Genomic DNA, 22,368 nt, shown 5'->3' on the forward strand with positions numbered 1-22,368 from the left:
CTTTGTTAGTTAATGATAGTTTTCTAATATTCCTATAATGTAACATTGAAAAACCATTAGTTGAGAGAAATAAAAGGATAAGTAAATATCTCTAGTGACGGTCTAGAATTTATCATAAATTAGGAAATAAGGAACGAACTTAATTATAGAAAAGACTAGTTTTTAGCAAGGACATACCTAAAAGATAGGCTCAACAATTAAGAAGGTCAGATAAACAAACATTAATTAATAAGAATAAAGCAGCAGCACATTTAGTATGAATTGCATATAACTATTAAAATGCTTAAATAGAGAATAATTGAAATCGTAGCTGAATTTCTTATTGGACATACTTACATTTGGTGACTGGATTAAAGGGAAGCTTCTTAGACTTGATAATAGTACTAGAAATCAATATTAAAAAAAAATAAGCGAAAAGGATAATTATACCAAATTCAAAAATAGTTTTTAATTAAAAGAATAAAGATGTTATGTTTTAAAGGGACGTACAGACATTCTGGTAATGATTATAGAGTTGCTACACTGTTTAAATCATACCTAACTGTAAAAAATTATCATACAAAGTTTTAAGTAGATAAGACAATTATAATATGCCATATTAACGATAAGAGCTTTCCGTTACGGGTAAAATGGAAGGACCTACTCTTCGCTTTTAAAAATATGCATATTTACATTCTGAAAGTTTAATGATGCTGTACGTATTGGTGCAAGAAATGGGGACAATTTTTAAATTGATTTGACGGGGCTGTTTATTTACGTCACAAGTGAGGGGAAAGAAAAGGGAAGGAGGAAAGAAACCCCCTAGAAAAGAGATGGGGGTATGACGTCACACGCCAAAACAATTTGAAATTTGTCCCCATTTTTTGCACCAATACGTACAGCATCAAGTTGAATAGTATATTCCGTGATTCTATATTTCTGCTCTACTCTAAAAGAGCATAACCATTCCTTCCTTCCTCTTTACAGACCATTGATTCTAAGCTTTTTTTCATAGGGTAGATAATCTTACACATAAATAAGGATAAATTGTATCGTGGCAGGGTCAGTTGCAAAATAAAAAATTGAATTAAGAAAGTTAGTTTCAAATTTTTTTTTGTTTAGGTTAGGGTAGGAGGAGTAGAAATAAAATTAGAGGGGTATTACTATTGGTTTCTGTATCTATTAGATGAGTGATTATTGGAAATATCGTATTCAATTTTGACACACAAACAGATATAATGATATAGAATAGATTTGCATATAGAGTAGACTTCAGGGATCTTAATGGATAAGACAAATGACGAAAATTTGATGTACTTTCCCTATCACAGAAAACAAATATTACTACTCATTATGTAGATTTAAATTATTGCAAATATTTGGACACTGCTAGTTGAACCAACCATTTAAGATTTATCAAAAAGTTTTTTATGCTAACAAATGAGAAAACATCTTCCCCTCCATCCAGGTAGACATATAAATTAATAGTGTGTTTTTTATTACATGTATTCTTCTTTTGTTTATTTCTATTTAACTATAATACAAAGTAGATCGATGTCTGTCTGTTTGTCTGTCTGTTTGTTTATAGCAAAGGATCTCGCTAACCGCTTAACCGATCGGGTTTTGCTTTACAGGGTAGCTTCTCATAGGTCCCGGGAAGGTTTATAATTATTTTCTTGGGGGGTTGGACACCCCCAACCCCCCTAAAAATTGAAAAATAACCCCCCCCCCCCCCCAAGAAAAAAAATATAAATTCTTTTAAAACTAAAATTAAAATAGTGGGATGGACTAAATCTTTTTTTTTACATTCTTATTTTAAATCTAAAATACGAAAATTTGGTTTGATAAAACCTCTTGGGGCCCAAGCCCCTAGAGGCTAGGAGTGAAGCCGCTAGTTTTATATAAATCATGATCGAGGCCATAATAAAACCCAAACTTATGTTATGGGTTGATTCAGGGTCCAATTTTGTACGTATTTAAAACGTATTGTTTTTTTTCAAGTTTTACGGATTTAAAAAGTTTACATACAAAAAAAGTTATAAAGAAAGAAATTCTTAAATCTAGAATTAATTAACTTTATGAAACAGTATTTTAATGGTTATTTGCCATTGTACCTCAAGCCTGCATACATAACCAGTCTACTGAGTGTCCGTCATCGAAATATTATAGATCCTACTTTAAACTTATTAGAAACAATAATGTTTCTTGGAGGTCCGTGTTAGTTTGTCCTAGTTCAGAGCTCCGCTTTTATGGATGTTGTCATCCTTGTTTAAATTTCTTTTCGGTTAGAGGTTTCGTGAACTTTTCTTATTTGAAAATAAAAAGAAGCATAAAAAACTTTTGGGTTAAGACAATTGACGAGAAATGAATCCACTTTATACGCTTGTATTGTATGCTTTTATGCTGCTGCTTTGAACAATCCAATCAATAATACCCTTCGCAAAGTAGAAAAAATAGGAAATATAAGATTTTAGTGTAAATGACATACATACATATTACATTCAGGCAGACAGACAACCTATCAATTTTATATAAGGATAATCTATTTACCGAAAATATAATTATTAGTAATTTAGTGACAATGCCTTCCAATCTTCCAATCCCCCATCCCCTAAATATGTTTTTTTTTCCAACTTAAAAAAAATATTATTGTTGATTTCAAACTGACATGATGATTCCTGTTACAGTTCGGCATGATTTAGAAATCGTAGCAGCTCTATATTCTTTAACAGAAAGTCCTTACGTCCATTTAAAGCATGCTGATTTTTAACTTTTTTGACAACAACTTTTTATAGATATAATTATCCTATTGATTTGATTTTTGGAGTACTGACTGATTTCTATTATAACAAGGTACAATATTATAAGCGAAGCAACCCTTTAAATAAGTCCTAAAAATGTAAGTCCTTAAACAGTATTATTTACTTAAGAAGTTTTGCAACAAATTTACGTATAATTTTGTCAAAACTTATACATTCATAATATGTTTATTCAGTTCTGACACTCTACAAGAGTTAATGTTCGCTTGTCCTGCTGTTTCAAAGCTTTGCTTTTATGAATGTTGTTATCCTTGTTTTTATTTACGTCTTAGCCTTAATTCACTAAATGTTAAAGTAGAAGACAACCTACCAAATGATTTACACAATACCAATGATAAAGATTTAGAGGATTTTTTCATCTCTCTGAATAAGATACTTTGATTTATTTGGAAGTATAATGTGTTTGTGTTATGATAAAAAGAACACATATTTTATACGTACGCTGTTTCCGAGTTGCAATTGTCATGGATAAGATTGGTTGATATAATAGAACGTTTTTTCACAAATGTAATAAATGATTATTAAAAAGTACTTTTTAAAATGCAGAAAAATTTATCAAACAATGCTATTAAGTATTATAAAAATGAAAATATTTTAACTTTAATTTCAGTAATTTACTATGAAATCAGGCTAAATTTCAAAAATCTCAATTAATTTGAAGATTTTTTTTTTTATATAATACTTTATTTTTTTTAATTCGAAGCTTAACTTCTTATTGTCAATGTGATTCGTAGATTCATAAGATTCGTAGTTTTTGTTTTTAGGTTTTGCTTTAAATAATTAATAATAAAAAAAAATTTGTTGTAACAATTTATTCTATGACACTGGTTTCTGCCATCGTGTATCCGAGTGTGCTTTACACTCTGCGCTTCTGTGTATGCGCGTGGCAGTTACGTGCGTGTATCTGTGCGTTAAAAAGCGCGTAAGTAAGTTTGTTTGTGTGTACCATATTTGTTTGTGTGCGTGTGTGTGTGTGTGTGTGTGTATCATCTATATCCTTCCTATTCTCACTCGCGCTTAGTCGAGATTTACTTTTCATCATAGAAACCCGTGCCTTCATTTTTTGTGATATACTTTTATATTCTAAGTGATAAAATGTTATCATTATCAAGAGATATGTGAGTTTCTAGGGGGGTCAATTTATCCCACCTACCTCCCCCTCCCCCCCTTTTCCTCAAAAGGGGTCAAAAATGACAGGAATGGCGTTAGTTTTGTTGTAATTAAATTTTATTTATTAAAAAAAGTGCTTATAGTGATAGAAAAAATGTATTGTCATTTTCAAATTTTGTGTACATTTATAAATAGATCAATGAAAAACTTTTTTGCGCTCATAATTTGTTCCAACTCTCTATAAAGTTAAACTAAATTTAGTTAATGTCATTGTGAAGAAATTTTATTGTATGTTAGAATGTTGTAAATTAGGCAAATCATCACAAGATATTTCTGGGTACCTCTTGGTTAGGCCCTGACAATTAATGTGGTTTTATTATTATTTACTTTATTTAGTTTCTAGGCAGTAATTTTACATATATAGTTTGCACCCCTATGCAATGTTTATACTAGCTCAGTGTGTGTGTGTTTGTGTGTGTGTGTGTGTGTGTGGAGTGTTTGACATTGAAATCTGAATTTAGGAGAGACTGAGAGAGAAAGAGAAAGACTCAACCCCCCCCCCCCCTCCTTTTCATCTAATTTAAACCATGAATGAGACAAACCAAAAAGAAGTACAAACAAATTAATGTTTTCTAAACCTTTTTGTTCTAGTTTCTTTTCAAAAAATGTCTTTTGACAATTTTTCCACAAAAAAATGATTTAAGTAATTACTCTAAATTGTGGTATTATGATAATAGGAGTCATATGTCTGAAATTAGTCATTTTAAAATGAAAGTAAAATGACTTTTTTGTTCCCAGGCTAAACCTTATGCTTAAATTAACTTCCTTAAATGAATATTTTCAGCCGATGTGATTTATTGGATCAAGTTTGATGTATTAAGAAGGTACCTATAAATAAAATATGGACTATTCAAAACAGTATAATGTATAGGGATCTCGCAACACATATAAATGCGCGAAAAGGACTGATTTTTCTTCTTGTATTCACAGACAATTATGACATTTCAAAGTGATTTTTAGATTTTTATTATTAAGTAGTTTTGATTTATAGCCATCATAGGGATAAAATAAAACTTTCTTTGTGGCTATAAATTTCCGCTGCCTACAAACCAGTTTTGACCCACGAAGGAAAATTATTTGTATTAAGAAATTTGGAAAATAAAAAAAATATAGGCGGCTATCTGACTTTAAAACTTTATTGGAATTATTGATTCCAAAAATCGTAAACCCTTTCAGGCTATAGTTATCGTCAAGATTATACCCTTTAAACTAAACATTTTATATTTTTTAGTTTTTTATTGTCAATGCATTTAATTAACATATATATGTAAAGATTTCAAAACACTAATCTTAGAAGACCCTTATAAGAGGATTTTACAGAAAACAAATAAAAATATTTTTTATGGCCACTTTGGGACGACCTGCACCATTGCAGGGTCATTTTGGTTGGTCAACAAAATATTTGGGCCCGTCTTGTTGCTAAGTTAACATGGACAAATATGTTCATATGTAGCTCTGTACGTACAACTTACAAATAATATTTCAATCCTATTTTATAAAGCAGTAAGTTTTTGATAGCTACTGATTCGATTGAGTTCTCCATTTTAAAGAAGCTTCACATAGAACTCAAGATGGTTTTAGGCTATATTGTTATAAACTTAAGTCTTGGGATGGTTTTAGTTAATTTTCTTCCCGTTCGAATACAAACCCTTTGGTGCTAGGGGCGCAACGTCTAGTTAAAAATTAAGCAAAAATTGTTGTAGATTTTAAAGAAATACAAGATTTTGGGGAAAAATGATATTTTATGGGCAATTATAATATTGAGACGAATGGACGTTCGGACCTACCCAATATTAGTAGTTATTGAGTAGCTATTTTACTCTACTAACAAAAATTTAATCAGTATCTATGAATCTATCGATAAAAGTCTTTTCAAAGATATGAAATAAAGATCCTATTAAATTATTAAATTATTTAATATATTTTTCTAAGACGAAGCTTCTCTATAACTAAGGTTAGCCAATCTTATTTTAATTGTTTGCTTATTGTCCGATTAAAAAGTGATTTCCTTGAAACTAAATTTTGTTGTTATTTAATTTAGCCTTTTATTGCTACGCTGCTTATGGGTATTTAACTAATTTGTTTCTTTTCTTCTAAAATATAATTTTGAATTGACGTATTGTTTTGCATTTAACAAAATTTACAAAATGTATACAAAAAGTATTACGTCTTTCAATTTAAACAATAAGCAATTCTTAAAACTCTTTAAGAAGTTGTATCAGGATGAGTGGAGATATTTGACTGCATGTATATTACACTGATACCCAAAGTTTTCTAAGCTAATGAATTAGAGAGTATGTTTACAATACGTTGGGTACCTGTATAAATTAAGGTGTAATGTCCCCTTTTTTCCAGGTTTAGACAAACTATAACTTGTTGACGAAAAGGACATACTTGTCCTAATTATGCCGCAGCTGCGCTTCTAGAAATATATATTTTTAATCAAATATATGTATAAGTAAAAACTAACGCCATATCAGGATGAGTAATACTGTTATTATTCCCTACCTGGTAATATTACTAGAATGTACCGCCATAGCCCACCAGGACCACCCGTGGTCGCCCATAGTCCAGGGGAAGGCGGTGGTGCCCCCCGTCATACAACCATCCGCCGCTGACACATCTGTCTATATCGTTAATGCCGTGACTGAGGCTAGCGTAGCTGCTAGCCGCCGTAATGATAGTAGAGTCGTTGCTGCAGGATCCATAAATCCAAGCGTCCGTCTGGTGCAAGGTGCCAGGAGGGTGCAGAGTGTGAATAACTATAATAATCCCAGCAGCACCAAGAGTAATGTGATAGCAAGAAATTTAAGTGAAAATATAATATATGCAAACAACCCGTATCGACGTTATTATGGCGCTAGAACGGCGTCGCCAATGTGGCGTAGGCGGCGGCGGCGGAAACGGCCAGTCTATTATCCATACAAACTTTATTCACTTCGGCCGCAGTTAAGAAGTTTTACCACAGGACCGGAGGTTGACACTACAGCTGCGGCAAGTTCAGTTTCCACGGCGGCCAGATGGCGGATTCAATCGCCGTTTGCCCGCTACTATCGTTCTTTACGTGCACAGTCTGCGTCGGCTGGCCTATCGCCAGCTTCCGCCCGCTGGTTTCCTGCACGGTACCGCGGCCTAGGCGGCAGTCCTAGGGCAACTGCATCGCTATCCGCCCCGCGGGCAAGGGTTAATCGGCCACGGGCGCGGGCCATTCAGGATGAGGGGTTCGAATTTAACCTAGCAAGTTCTATCCGAAGTATATTTGGAGTGTCTAGGTCCAGTGATTGTGTGAATGGTGATGGTTCTAGTTCCTGTACACTCACACCTGTCTGCTGGCTTACTGGAGGCATTGCCACGGAAGGTAAGTTGTCACATGTCATATATCAAAATCTCTCAAACTGCGTCATAAATAAAGATGTTAAAATTGGACTTTTTTCGTTAGATTTATTTTTAAAATCTCATTATTACATAAATCGTGTTTTTAAAAAGAATAGTTTATGTTTTTTATATCGAAAATAAAAATCATAAAATATAATTACAGGAATGGGACAAGAGACAAGATATAAATCTTATTTTGAAGAAATGGAATGTGTTAATTATTTGCTATTGGGCCCTCCCTCCATTCAAAATAGACTATGAACTTACAATAGAAAAATTTAGAATTTCTAAAAATGGTTATAATTGGTATTACAAGAATTAATTACACAATTCCATGAATTGCTTTAATTAGTTCAATTTAGCTAAAATGTGTATTCTATGTATAAATTAAAATAATAACACCAGGAAATCCGCTAAAAAAAGTTTTATTATTACACCATTTGTTCTTGCATATAAATATTATCTAAAGTCTTCCAACAAAACTACCAAATGTAAAATTGTCAGCTAAAACTAGTTATAAAGTAGCTGTTCTAATTAAAAGGGTTTGGTATTAAGGATACCAGCGCCTGCGCCCCTAACATCTAAAACAGTCCAAGAACGTCCAATGGGGGGGGGGTAAAGGGGTGATTGCCCCTCCCCCCCAAATGAATTTGAAGTTTGAATTTTTACCCTTTGAATTGAAATTAAAATAGCCTAGGACATTTCCGGGTCCTATGTAAAGCTCCCTAAAATGGATTTTTTTGGTTTGCGAAATCTTAACGGGTTAATAGAATAGGAAAAGAAGAATTGGATTTCAAAAATAATAGAATGTTTCAGGGGATAGGTATTTTTAATATTTTATATTAGCCTCTTCTTCAATAAATAAACACTTTATAGAAATTAGTAATTATTAAAGTAATAATATGCTTCTTTTTTAGAAGACAAAATAAAAAAATATTTTGATTTCTTGATTAAATATCAGAGGCGTGTGGTAAAGGAGTGTAGGGGGTTTCAACACCTCCATCAAAATTGAAATTGCATTCCCCTTTTTACCACTATCCCCCCCCCCTTAGTGAATCGCTGTGCACGCCATTGATTAAAATATAAACTTTTTCAGGGATCCACAGATAAGAAAATTTACTATAGTTTTATCATCTTTAAATTTAGAGTGCAAAATGCTTGTAATAATTAAAGTTTGGATTTAGGGTTAGATTAATATATCTGACATAGTCTTGTCCCCCATAAAAATATGCACATAAATACAGATGTACTGAATTTTAGTTTCCGAAAGTGTACCTAGCTTCCGCGTCCTATCTCAATTTATTTACTACTAGCTAAGAACGCTTCAAACTTCCAAAACAAAATGTATAATATATAAATCGTTTATACATTATATCGCTTTCCTTTGACCGGAGTAGCTGAAAATAGCGTTTGCAATAATTTGGTTATCTGCTGTACAACTTTGGAAATTAGTGAAGAAATAGGCAATCCATTTGCAGCACGTCTAAATCCATGCTATAATTATATTGTGTAAGGAAGTGAACTAGAGAAGGGGTTAACTTGCATTTCAGCAAATATTGTCTAGTAAGTGTCTAAATAGTTAACACTTTTTATTTAATTTTAAAAGAAATTAATGATCTTTTTTATAATTTTAAAACAAAAACTACAATAACAACAAATTTATATTTAATAATTTAGATTGAGCTACGTCAGAGAAAAGACTAAAAATCTTGGTTTATTTCAATTAGAAGAATGTTTACACTAAGAACTCATTTTTCATTTTTAAAATTTTCATAGACTTTCCTCCTTTTATATAAAGTAGTAAGTTTTCTTGCCTGTTGCTTAAGATTTTTATAACTACTAAACCATTACATGGAGCTTCCCATAGGTCCTGGAATGGTTTTAAGCTCTTTAATTTCTAGATTTGTATCTTTGGATGGTTTTAGGCTATTTTTATGTGTTACTTTGTGCGAACATGAATTGAGGGTGTATCCTTGAATTGTGGCGGGTAATGTGGAAAATATGTTTATTATTATTTTAATTTTATACACAAAAAAGTGCTTCTAGGGAAAGGGTAAATCAGTTTGATACACGTTTGGATAACTGTCTTTTGGGAATGCACTTTTTTTCTCCAGGGACTGCTAATAAAATTAGTATCCACAGTTTTTAAAGCATGATCTTTCATACGTTGTTCATCAATTTATCGTCCATTGTCTTATCCCTTCAGGTCACTGATTTTCTTGCATTGATATTCTTCTGTAAATCTATAACTTATAGGAATAACTAATATTTTAATATTATATATGAAGTTATAATTCATTAGCTCTCCCAATATATAGTAGATCCAATCACGTATCTGACACTAAATATAAAATAAGGAAGAAAGGTGTCAGCCATCTGACATGAATATTAAATATAGTTGAAACACGAATAGCTGCTCTATAACTCGACTTGTCATCCGTGCAAAACAACTTTTATGCTCTTGCATGTCACAACAAACAATTTGATTTTACTATTATTATTTTCTGCTCTTGCATGTTACAATAAACAATTTGGTTTTACTATTATTAAATTCTGTAATTATTTAGATAAGATATTAGATATTAGGGAGGGATATTACAATTGCATATGATTAATTTTTCACTCTTTCTTCCCCAGTTTTATTGGCTGCTACAGACAGAACTGTTCAAAGGCATTTGGAAAAAAAAGATTTTAATTTTATTGAAAACTTAACTTACATACGTACAACATGGTAGCTACAAAAACAACTACATCATCATAGTTAATCGGTGTTAGTATAAAAATTTAAAGGAAATATTGAAATAATCTTATTCTTTAAAAAAAAACTCTTTAGGTACTCATTTGAAAATTTTAGGCTTTTTCCAAGTAAAAGTTTACAGAGGAAATTGGAGTAAACACATAGAATTTTAATGGCATAAATCCCAATTACTGCCATTTGGCCACCCCCCCCCCCCCTCCTATATGTTCTTCTAGTTTTTAAAAATTATTTAAAGAGACAAACATTTTTTGATTTAATATTTTATGAACAGAAAACTGTTAGCATTAGAAAAATATAAAATAATTGAATTCACGTACATTTAGTAACATTTAGTACAATGTTATATGAAAAACTATCACATATCTTATGTGAAGCTTCTTGAAAAGTGAGAACTAAATCAGTTCAGATTAGTCATTGATATCTTAAGCTTAAGACATGAAACAAGGGGGGAAGGGGGTTTTAATCTTTAGAGGGGTCCACTTATAAACTAAAAGGTCCTAACTTTTTTAATGTTGCATTCTTAAAACTTTTTTTCACTTCATGTGTTTATATTGCATTTTTGCCAGATTTTTTAGCTGGAAAAAGGGGCAAAAGTTTACGCAGAAAAAGAGATTCGTGAATTAGATGTAAGAATAATATTATACATTGCAGCAAAAATATGACAATACACTTTGATATTGACTATAGCGGGTGTGCCTCTCGCATCTATGGGCTCTATCGAAGGGATATGGAAGTGTATAAAAATAGCCTAAAACTATACCTATTCTTGTTTATAACATATATTGCCTAAAACCATATCAAGACCTATAGGAAGCTTCACTTGTAAATGAGAACCATATCGGTTCAGTGGTTAGCAAGATCCTTCGCTACAAAAAAGCTTACTATTTTGTATAATAGGATAAAGAAAAAGGACATAGCTCAACAATAAAAGATTTGAATAGTTTAGATGGAGGCATTTGTAGGCTTGTGTTTACGGGTAAATAAAATGATTTCAACGTGTATAGAGAAAGTCATTTTATTCATTTATAGACGCATAGAATAACGCACAGATTTACCACAGTTATTTAGTAACCGCACAATCAAGGAGGGAGGGGACATTAGGCTGTTTATTACATTAGTCCCCAAAGTTTAACGTTTTCTTATTCGTTGGCTTAACAACTTTGTGGATTTTTAGTGAATTTTGATTTGTTGTTTCATTAAGTTAAGTGTTTAAACGTTTTAACCATTTTTTATAATCTACAGAAGGGATAATTTTGTCATTATCATTATGGATGTATATTAATTTATCAACCATTGTCTTATCCCCTTAGAACTCTTTAGTTTTAGTGAAATTAAATTAACGAAATCAATTAATTTTATATCATATTATCCTGATTATTGGTGCATTTGACATATACAACAAAATTAAATAAATATATAAATCATATGTGGAATGTGTGTGTGTGGGTATACGGATCGAGAAATGACCTTAAATGGTATTGGAGCTGAGTTCAAGGCTGGTCGTGCGTATGTATACTTGGATGTTGTATGTATGTATATTCTTGGGCAGAAACCCTTTCAATGGAAGTAGACAACCCATATCCCCTTCCCCCTTGGAGTTCATTTTTGTTGAACAGGGAGGGGGGGGGGACATTGGACTGTTTATTATTTACCGTAGTTCCCAAAGATTTATAATAACGTTTTTTTATTCGTTGAATTAACAACTTTGGGGACGGTTTGGTTGGTTCATTAAGTCAGTGTATTATCATTGGGGATGTACATCAATTTATCGATTTTGTCGTATCCCTTAAGATTCCTGTTTTGTTGCACCGATCCTAATTTCTTTGTTATATTGGTGTTGCTTAGGCTAGGTTAGATGGGAATAAGAAAATAGGGTTGGGCTTTCCGTGGGGTTTAGAAATGTGGACTTGGACATTTAAGTGATTTATTTACAAAAGCTAAACACAGGAAACTTCTCTTTTCTTTGCCAATTCATTCTCTTTATTTACAAGAACTGGGGGTCTAAGAATAGTTCACTTTTCTAAAAAGGGAAATTACGCATTCTTGTTATATACTCAATATTTGTGTGTGTGTGTGTATTTGAGCATGCCCAAGAAAAATGCATTAAACAGCATGGGGGCTCTAAAAATTTGTTTTAAATTTGAAGCTAAAAAACAAGAGCGGAAAGGGTAATAACAAGGCTAACAACATACCTAAGTAGCGAATCTCATACATTTGAAAGTAGAACAGTAAAGCAAATGAAATATGACAATATACAAACAATATGATGGTGAGTGGGCATACGTATCTTGACACAAAATTTAAGCAGCTTACTTTGACATTTCGAATTATAGATAAGCTTTGCAACTAAAAATGCGTGTCGGAAATTCCAAACAAAAGTTTAAAAGGAGGAAAATGATAAATGACTTAAAAGACTTAAGTAAAAGTAAAAGTCAATCGCCTTTTTTTGTTCATAGGCTTTAAAATCAAAGGCATAAATATTTATTTTTAATTTAAATGAGACTTTCAGCGATATTGTATGATATATACTGCAAAAATTGAAATGTTTTTAACTTTAACCAGTTAATTTTATTGCGTAGTCGTGTAGGTATGAGGTTCAAAACGCGGCGAGTACTTCTCTGTAAGAGTAGGGGTAATTCCTTGGCCCAAAGCAGGCGCAATTATTACTTTACACAATTAGGTTTTATTAAAAAGGTTTTCTAGGTTTTAAAGTTCATTTTTAATTTTGGCCATGTTATATTTATGACAGCATACTTTTAATCTTAATTAGCTTTCAACTATTCTAATTTTGTATAAGTTAAAGAAAACATATTAAGTAATTTCCCATACACTGTAAACCACTTTTAACCATCTTAAAATTCTTAATTTACACTTTCATTTATTTTTTACATAATTAGCTTGAATTTCTTTTAAGTATATGTTTGTACAGTGAAGTTAAAAATTATTTCATATAAAGAGCTTTTTCTTATGCCCCTTTCAAAACCGAAGCGTTTCTATAATAAGTGTGGGTTCGTTCGTCCGTCCGTAACTCTTTTCCTTAATTTATACATGTTAGAATTGTCCTATCAAACTTTGCACGATGGTTCTTTAGCAACTTTAAAAGCGTTAGCACAAAGTCTATTTAAAACATGTTGATTTTTTGCCTAAATTTCAGCAGTTTTGCCAAAAAATTACCATATTTTTACACAAGTTTGTTTCGACTCATACATTTATATTCTGCTTATTCATTTCTGACACTCTTAAAGTGTTAATGTGTGTTTGTCCTACAGTTCCAGAGCTTCGCTTTTATGGGTGTTATCATCCTTGTTATTATAAAATAGTTCTAAATTTCATAAAATAGTCTTAAACCCACCTTGGACGAATATAAAAATTTTAAACAAAGCTTTTTAAAATCTTTTTAGTGGTTTTCAATGAGAACTGGAGAAATATATTCAGCATCTGTCGGTGATATTTTCCCGCTTTTTTTCTCGCCATGCAAAAACGTGCTTTTAAGATTAATATGCAAAAAAATGAGATAGAAATTTTCTAAAATTATAATTTCTCTGCCAGATGAGCAATACAGTATTACTGGTGTACCTTCAGTTCCGCTAGTATCACCTCGACAACTGTATCCGCAAACGAAAACACACCCACTAGTGATTCACAATAGCAAGTTGATTATATAGAGTACTCATTCATGGAGGGAGGGAACATTGGGCTGTTCGTTAGTTTAACTACTTTTGGGGACTTTTGGAAATATTGATTGGTTGGTTTTATAAGTTGAGTGGTCAAACGTTTCAACCACTAATTTTAATCTACAGAAGGGATAATTATGTGTATCATCATTGAGGATGTATATTGATTTATCGGCCATTGTTTTATCCCTTTAGATCCATGGGGGTACTTTTTATGATAGTAAGGCAAATGGGGGAGGAGCTTTAATGCTGTTGTAATGCTACATGTTTTCAATGGATTTTAAAAAGTGATTCAGTGTACGACATTGAACTCACACCTGTAATAAAGTTTACCTAATAACAGGGGTTAAGTTATACGTAAATCACTTCGTTTTTTCATTATTTAGTATTGTTTGCATGGGAGGAAAAAAACTTTATTCAAATTGAAAAAATGATGAGGGATTTTTTTTAGGGGCACTTTCTTATTTGATGGTAGAGGTTCTCTAGACAAAAATAGTTATAAGACACTTTACTAAAAAACAGAACCATATGCATAGGTTCAGTGGTTAGCATGATTCTTGGAATACACAGATAGGCATACTACTACTTTTACATAAGTATTAGTGCTGTCTATATACTTACCCTCCAACCCTGTTTACACATTTATATTCACGTAACTACCGGTTAAAAAGAGAATTTCATGCGCAGAAATATATTATGGTATTAAAAAAGAAACTAATTAAATTGTTTTAAAAATGCTTCCATACTACTTGCATAATATTTTTAATGTAGGCTGACTTTATTTCTACCTATTGCGTTGCGCCTACAGGGGCTTCTTACTTAAAACTATCTTAATTTTGTAAAGCATAGGATCGTCGGTTAGCTTAGCTTTCTTACATAAGATGGTTAAAACTAAAATTAAACCATCAAACTTATAAATTTAAATCTCAACTTTTTTACCCGATTAATATCCGTTGGATTAGAAAAGGTTCTCAGCCATATTTAAAAATCATGTATAGCATCGTGTTACAGACAAAATAAAATAAAATCATAAAATTAACATTATTTTTGTTAGTAAGGGCCTTCGGTCGCTTGGGGCTAACTAACCTTAAATTTTTCATTTTAATATCCGCGGAAAGCTGTCTATATTACGATGCGATAAATAACTATCAAATTACTTTGAATGTATGTGTGAGTATGTACTGAGCTGTGTAATATTATGATAATTACTAGAAAGTGAGATAATAACCATTTTCTCACACATATAATATTAGATAATCTACAAAATACATCTTTTCTCTTTTACTTTAAGATTAATTATCCTAAATATGCTTTTTAAGTACAATAAAACTACTTTTATCCTTATAAAATATCCATCTAAAACATTAAAATTCAAAAAGTGTTCTTAGGACGTTGCATTTAAATGAAATAAATTGGGTTTTCAATAAAAACAAGGATGATAACATCAATGAAAGGGAAGCAGACCGTCAGATAAGCAAACATTACTAAATGTTAGGTATCAACGCATCTCATTCAACATTTTTTTGAAGGAAAGCTAAAAAAAATCTGCGTTTTTGAATTTGAAATATTGACTAGATAGTAATTATTACAGAGTTGTTCAGCTTTCCAAATTTTACTTATCTGTTACAGAATCATATTACCAAGTTTGAAAACAATAAGACAATTCTAACACTCATAAATAAAAGGTTCGAGCCCTCCGTATGTCCGACCCTAAATTAGGAAAAGCTTCGATTTTTAAAAAGTTAGAAAAATAAAATTCGATTTTTGTATAGGAAAATGCTATTTTTTTGCATAAAGGAACAATTTAAATATATTTTTATATTTAAATTAAATTAAGTTTTACTAGTGTATTAAAATATAGTAAAGTTTTGTCTCACTTTAAAATTCCCTAAATCTTATCCATAAGTTTTAAAGTCCATCAATGCTATAATTTATTTTTTAAAGGTTGTGATTCGATGTTCTACACCTGTTGTCGGTCACCTGAGCTGGGCCGTGGTCGGTCAGCTGACTCCCTTGCACCCCGTACCGTACCGCCACCCTCGCAGTCCACCCACGCCAGCCTCCTGGAGAAGAGGGGTCATCACAACTGGGTTCATCAGGAACCTGAATGCGGCATTTCCAGGTAAGCATGAAGCAGAATGTTTATTCGACTGATGGAATAGTCCCAATTGCTTTAAACTTGTATTAAGTATAATTGGTGACAGTTATTAAAAATATTAAAATCAGGGGGGGGGGGTAGCATCCTAACAATTTACAATTTCTTATATGAACGTTACAAATTTTATAACCTGTAATAAAAGATTTTGTAATTTGTTTATTACAGAAAAAAAACTATATAGGAAAACAGAATATGGGGACAATGAGCTGTAAATTATACATGTACCCACAGTTTTATTGGCACTTTTTCTCATTCGTTGGTTTAAAAACTGTAATTACTTTTATCAAATATTGATTGGTTATAGAATACGAACTAGCAGTGTCTAAACTTTTCTACTAATAGTTTTAGCATACAGTTTGTCATTAATTGGGTAATACATCTATTTATTGCCCATTGTCTTATCCCTCTGAAAAAATAGTTTGAAGATTGGTCTATATAAAAAAAAGTATATAATCAAATTTGTTGTGATGGTGTGCACTAATCAAAAACAAACAAGGATGACAACATCCATAAAAGGTTCAATGAGGTTCTTATGCATGTAACAATGTAACATTATATCTTTTAGAACAATCTTCTTTCACAGAAATCTTCTGTTCTGTTATAAAAAAAATATTAAATTGAGCTTGTTTTATTTTTATTTTTTTATGACCAAGATGATTTTAAGCTCATAACCTTCTTCAGCATAACTTATCATTCCAGGAATCAATTTTTAAACTTTTGATTTGATTGTGGAGTTTGAATGTAATTGTAAGACGATTTTGTCGTGTAACGTAAATTAAACACTACGCAATAAGTAAGGACACATTCCTCAATATAAAAAAAGCTTTGCTTTGAAAAGGCAACTCTATCCTAGATAGACTGATCCATAGCTCAATCATATAATTAAATTTACATTGATTTTCCTTAACAAGTAACAAATAAATAGAAAATTAGATAAAGTTACAAAATAAAAATAAATTTTTGTGGTACAAGTTTCTTAATGATATACGAAGTCTTGATAAGAAAATAATTGATTATAGATAAGCAAGAAGCAGCTTACAGTACCTAACAAAAAATGACGTCATACCATACAAATGACCTATTGTAATTTACCAATAGTAAAATGTTTACTGTCATTTGTATTGCATGACGTCATTTTTATTAGCAACTAATTCTTTTTTCATGATTAATGAACATCTGCTCCATAACTTACATTGGCTGTATGTCTAACCTCGATTTATTTTGCTTCGTAACTTTTAGATGTTGTCATCCTTGTTTTTTTTTCAAATAAAAATAAATTATTTGCTTTCGTAAATGACTTCAAAATGTTGTCAAAGTTGTAAGATTCTGTTTTTTACTAGGGTTGGGCCGAATATCTGGTTTGGCTGGATATCCGGCCAATTTTAATATCCGACCGGATACCGGATATTGTAACTATCCGGCCGAATATCCGACAATATAATCTTTTATATCATACAACAAAAAATCCCTACTTTTTAAATTTTAAATGGCTGTAATTTTCTTATTTTTCAAGGTACATGAAATGATTTTTTTAAAGTTTATTAATATTTTTTGAAAATTTTATACTAGAAATCTCAAAATATGATTTTTGGCGGCGGCAGCTTTACTTGGCAGCAGCCACAGCCGGCAGTCGGTGGCTAAACGGCAACCAATTTTTATGAACAAATATTTTTTTGCTACTTTAATTTTCGGTTATCCGGCCAGATATCAGGTAGTTTTCCGGATATCCGGAATTATAAATCTGCCGGATATCCGGTATCTGGCCAAAAAGTATCCAGCCCAACCCTAGTTTTTGCATAAATCAATTTAATGTAATCACGCTTTGTGGATTCCAAATACCTGTGGATATTTTTTTTCATCAAATTTTTATGTTTCTACGGTTAAGAGATTTAACTGAAAATTAAATTATCATGCTGAAGCATTATAAATTATAGATATGTTTTTAATATCATGTTAAGAGAAACATTTTTCTTCTGGGATGAGTAAACTAAAAGAATAATATAATAAACTACAGGGTATCCAATAAAATCCATTTATTTGTTTCTTTAGTCCTAATACCCATATAATTATATCTTCATTGAATTTATAAATTAGATAGCCTTTTTTAGAATGTTAAATAACTTTGTGTGTTCCATAAATAATTCATCTATTGCTTGTCCTTTATTATTACCTTAGAATATTCCTTGAACACCCTGTAAAATATTTATCTGACCATTACCACTTCTAACCTTCCCTTAACAATCTGATGTTCGGTGTTGGCATTTTTCTGCAAATAAAAATTATAGAAATAATTATTTATAGTTTTAAAACATTCATTATTTTAAAAATGTATTGCTTTATGTTATTGTTACATGGGCTCGTAATCGACTTGTTTACAACCCCTCCCCCCCCCCCCCCCTACCCACGCCAAAAGAAAACAAAAAATCCTCTTTTTAATTTTCCTTGTATGAAGGTCGTACTCTCAATGACCCTATCATAATGGGACATTCGCTCTCTTTACCCTTACTTAACCTAGCCTAATCTAAGACAAACATTCGAGGAAATTGCCTTTTAGATGAAAAACGCTAAACCAGAAAACTTATTGACTTATTCGTCTTAACACTATGTGATGTGTAGATAAATATTTTCGATGACCTCCGAATTAGTTGCCGAATGTGTACGCAGTTTCCTGAGTGTTTCCCCATCCTAGCTCAATATTTACTACTAGCTAAAAAAGCTTCAAACTTTAAAAAAAATATCAAAATTTGAAAAATTCAAATTTATAATGTATAAATCGTTTATACATTCAAATTTAGATTTTTTGAGGGAAGTTTGAAGATTTTTAGCTAGTAGTAAATATTGAGCTAGGATGAGGAAACACTCAGGAAACTGCGTACACATTCGGCAACTAATTCGGAGGTTATCATATTTTCTCTTTTACGCTTTTCTACCCCAAGTATAATGATTTTTCACTTTTAATCTAATTCATGTTCTATACATTAAAATGAAATACTATTTTAAAAGTAAATCTATTCTTCAATTAGGATCTGCTAGTTAGTATGTATTTCTTAAAATATTATTAGCTCAAGTCATCAAAATTAAAATACAATTTAAAACCTGAACTTACCTAGTAAAAAAAGTTATTTGTCTTTCAATGTTGATGATTTATTTTTGTTTCTAAACAAATTATCCCCTAAAAAAATATCTAAAAACTTTGTTTCCGGAAAAGCAGAGCTCTATTGCTATTGTGGTTACCGAGATCTTAAACTTCGGACAGACAGCCACCGTTATACTTTGTATCAGTGGTAAAAATTTTAGAATTAGCCAAAAAATGTATAAGTCAATCTGAAATGTGAAAGTGTCATTTGATGTATGTGTTTAAGTTTTCTATAATTGAAAGTGATTAAAAAATAGCAGTGACATTTAAGCGTTCATTTATTTTAGCCAAAATTTAAATTTAGCATCTTTTTCATTTTACCTTTTTGGAAGTTCATAATTTTGAGTTTATTTCATCTATCTTTTATTTGGATTGTACTATAGTTACACATGTATACAAACGCTCAGTGGTAAAATATGTATATCATCAAACATTTGAAAAGGCGAAAAAATATCAGAATTGAAAAATCAAGTTTCTTAGTATATTCCAAATTTAAAGCTGCCTGAATCAAACCTTTTCAACAAGGCAAAAAAAGGACTTTTTATGTTATTATTTCTATGTAATTTGTCTTTTTGCATACTTTTAGAAATTTTCAGAATTAAAGTGAATGATTTTTTATCGTGTCACTGTTTGTAGAAACATTAATGACAAATTCATAGAGAAAGTGAACACAATAAACGTGAACTTTTTTTTATGGATTTCATTAACATAAACATTGAATTTTTAAATTCATACAAAAAACAAGGATAAAACTATCATGTGAGGGAAATGAAGTCATTCATAAAAAAAATCATCAGGCAGTAAAGCAACATTAAATAATAATAAATTTAAAATCAAAATATTATGAAGATTTTAGCAAGAATTACTAAATGATTATTTCATTTGTTTTAACCCAAAAGTTCAGTAAATTTCAGGAAGGGAGGGGACCTTGGACTTTAAATTAATCTGGTTCCCAAAGTTTTATGATTTTCTTTTAAAAATTACGATACTTTTATTATATCTTGAGTTGGTCAAAACTTTTCTACCAATAACTTTTATCTAAAGAAGAGGTAATTTTGTTTAACGTAATTGTGGATGTCTATTGTCTTATCTTTTAAGATCTCTGAATAAACTGGTAAATCGCCTTCAGAACAATTACAGTTTTGAAGAAGCTTTGCTCATTTTCCACGCGTTAAAAACATATTTGATATAAAATATTTTGTATAAAAAATGTATGTTAAAACATTTCACTGACCCTTAACATTGACCCTTCTCTAACCCTATAACCCCTTCACCCCCCCCCCCCCCCCCTCCCCCCCCCATATGGCTCTTGGTTTCTCCCGTTTGTATAATATTACTCTGGTGTGGAATTTGAGTAGGCTACTGTCTTCTTATGCCATATTTCTTAGATTTAGCCAACAAACAAATAATTGGGAGCCAAATAGCATATATATGTAGATATATGTTTTGATAATGTTCTTTCGTTATAGGTAAAATTTCAATCTTATAATAAAACTCAAGTAGATGGAAAATGTAGAATAAAAAATATTTTGACAAAACTAGTTATTTTTTTGTTTTTTAAACGATTTATTCATCCTACGGAAGTAAAAGTTAGTAGCAAAATTGACAGGTGTATTTTTTCAAAACTTATATTTTTTAAATATAGTTGCAATATCTTTATTGTCCCCACTGCACTGGTTGATGTTTGATAACTTGACAGTAATATTTACTTATGTAATACCTGGATTCAATTTTGCCTTAGGGTATATATAGTAAAGTAAAGCGAACATGGTAAAATATACATGAGAATAATAAGTACCAATGACTTCGTTTCTAGTATCTTTGCATTCGTAGGGAACTTAATATTGCAGACGCAGTGGAAGATGGGGGGTAGAAAAATAGTATAAAACCATCCACCCCGTTAAGGTTCTCAAGATATCTTTATGGAGACTCATGCAAACTTTACTACTTAAAATGATAGAATTAGTAGAATTTTCATTTCGTTTAACCTTACACATTGTATTGTAATATCTCTAAAACTTTTTAACCTGTTTTTTTTCTTGTTAATCCTTGATTTTTTTGTAATACATAATTTTAATAAAATGCCTTTAAAAATAAAAGTGTCAATGACCAATTTCTACCATATAACGCTAAAAATAATTTTAGTTAAAATTGTCTTAACTTGATATAAAAAAAATATAAAGATATTTTGAATCACCCTAATTCCTTAAAGCTATATACGAAGAAACTAATAATATTTTGGTGAATGAGAAGTTTTGTGTACAGAATTCAAAGCCAAGGGCAACAACACGAGAAAAATATTTTTGGAGCAAATAAAACAACTAATTTAAGCGAAACTACCTTTCAATTTAGTTGGTCGATTTGGTTATTTATTGGCACTTTTCTCCCTTTATGTCCAATTTTTTTTGTATATAAGTTTGTACATTATCTAATCTTCCCTTAATTCTTATTTCAAACTTAAAAACTTTGGTACTTTTATTACTTCTTGATTGGGTTATAAAAACTAATAGTGTCTAAACTTATTCAATAATAGCTGAAAGTTTTAATCAAAAAAATGTCTTATCCCGTAAGATCCGTGACCATAAGTTTTTTGAATTAAAACAAATTCCTGATACTTCAACAACAAGGATAGTTATTTACAGCATCGTATTAAAGACAGTTTTCCGCAGATATTAAAAAGAAAAATTGTAAGATTAAAAATAGTTTTGTTTTGTTGCTATTTCGAGAATTGTCTGTAATACGATGCTATACATGCTTTTACAGCATGGCTGAGAACCTGCTCTAATCCAGTGGATATTTATCGGTTTCGAAGCCATACTGGAAAAGTTGTTCCTACTTGTAATTTAGTAAAAATCGTGTAAACAAAAGTAATAAAATCTGTGAATAATATGCTGAAATTATTACAAATTACACCCAGGGTCAGATTAATGCTGAAAATACTTTACACTTTAAAGTAAAAAACAACGATGACAACACCCATAAAAGCGAAGCTTTGAAACGGTAGAACAAATGAACATTAACACTTGTGGAGTCTTAGATATGAATATGCAGAATATAAATATGTAAAAGTTGAAACAAAATTGTAAGTAAATTTGTTAAACTGTTGAAATACAGTATATTGTTTAAGGACACACATATTTAGGACTTGATTAAAGAGATACTCCTTTTATAAATTATACTTTGTTGTCCTAGGAATCAGTAAATTAACGAAAAGAGCTAACTGTTTCACGAAAAAAAGCTAGCCGTTACGGACGGAGCCGACCCTAAATATAGAAAAGCTTCGCTTTTAAAAATATTAC

General features: G+C 31.0%; 1 protein-coding gene across 1 annotated transcript in view; it reads left to right on the forward strand.

Annotated features, from left to right (window-relative positions):
* The first annotated feature begins 6,449 nt into the window (after positions 1-6,449).
* The window catches only part of LOC145327739 (uncharacterized), an 85,570-nt gene continuing 69,651 nt past the window's right edge, over positions 6,450-22,368 (forward strand). Inside the window, exons 1-2 of the mRNA XM_080171299.1 lie at positions 6,450-7,326; positions 15,720-15,897. Of these exons, the coding sequence (XP_080027425.1) occupies positions 6,450-7,326; positions 15,720-15,897 (1,055 nt within the window). The remainder of the gene's footprint in view (positions 7,327-15,719; positions 15,898-22,368) is intronic.

The sequence above is a fragment of the Acartia tonsa genome, chromosome 1 (genome assembly GCF_053477335.1).
Source record: "Acartia tonsa isolate MP-2025a chromosome 1, ASM5347733v1, whole genome shotgun sequence".
NCBI lineage: Eukaryota > Metazoa > Arthropoda > Copepoda > Calanoida > Acartiidae > Acartia > Acartia tonsa.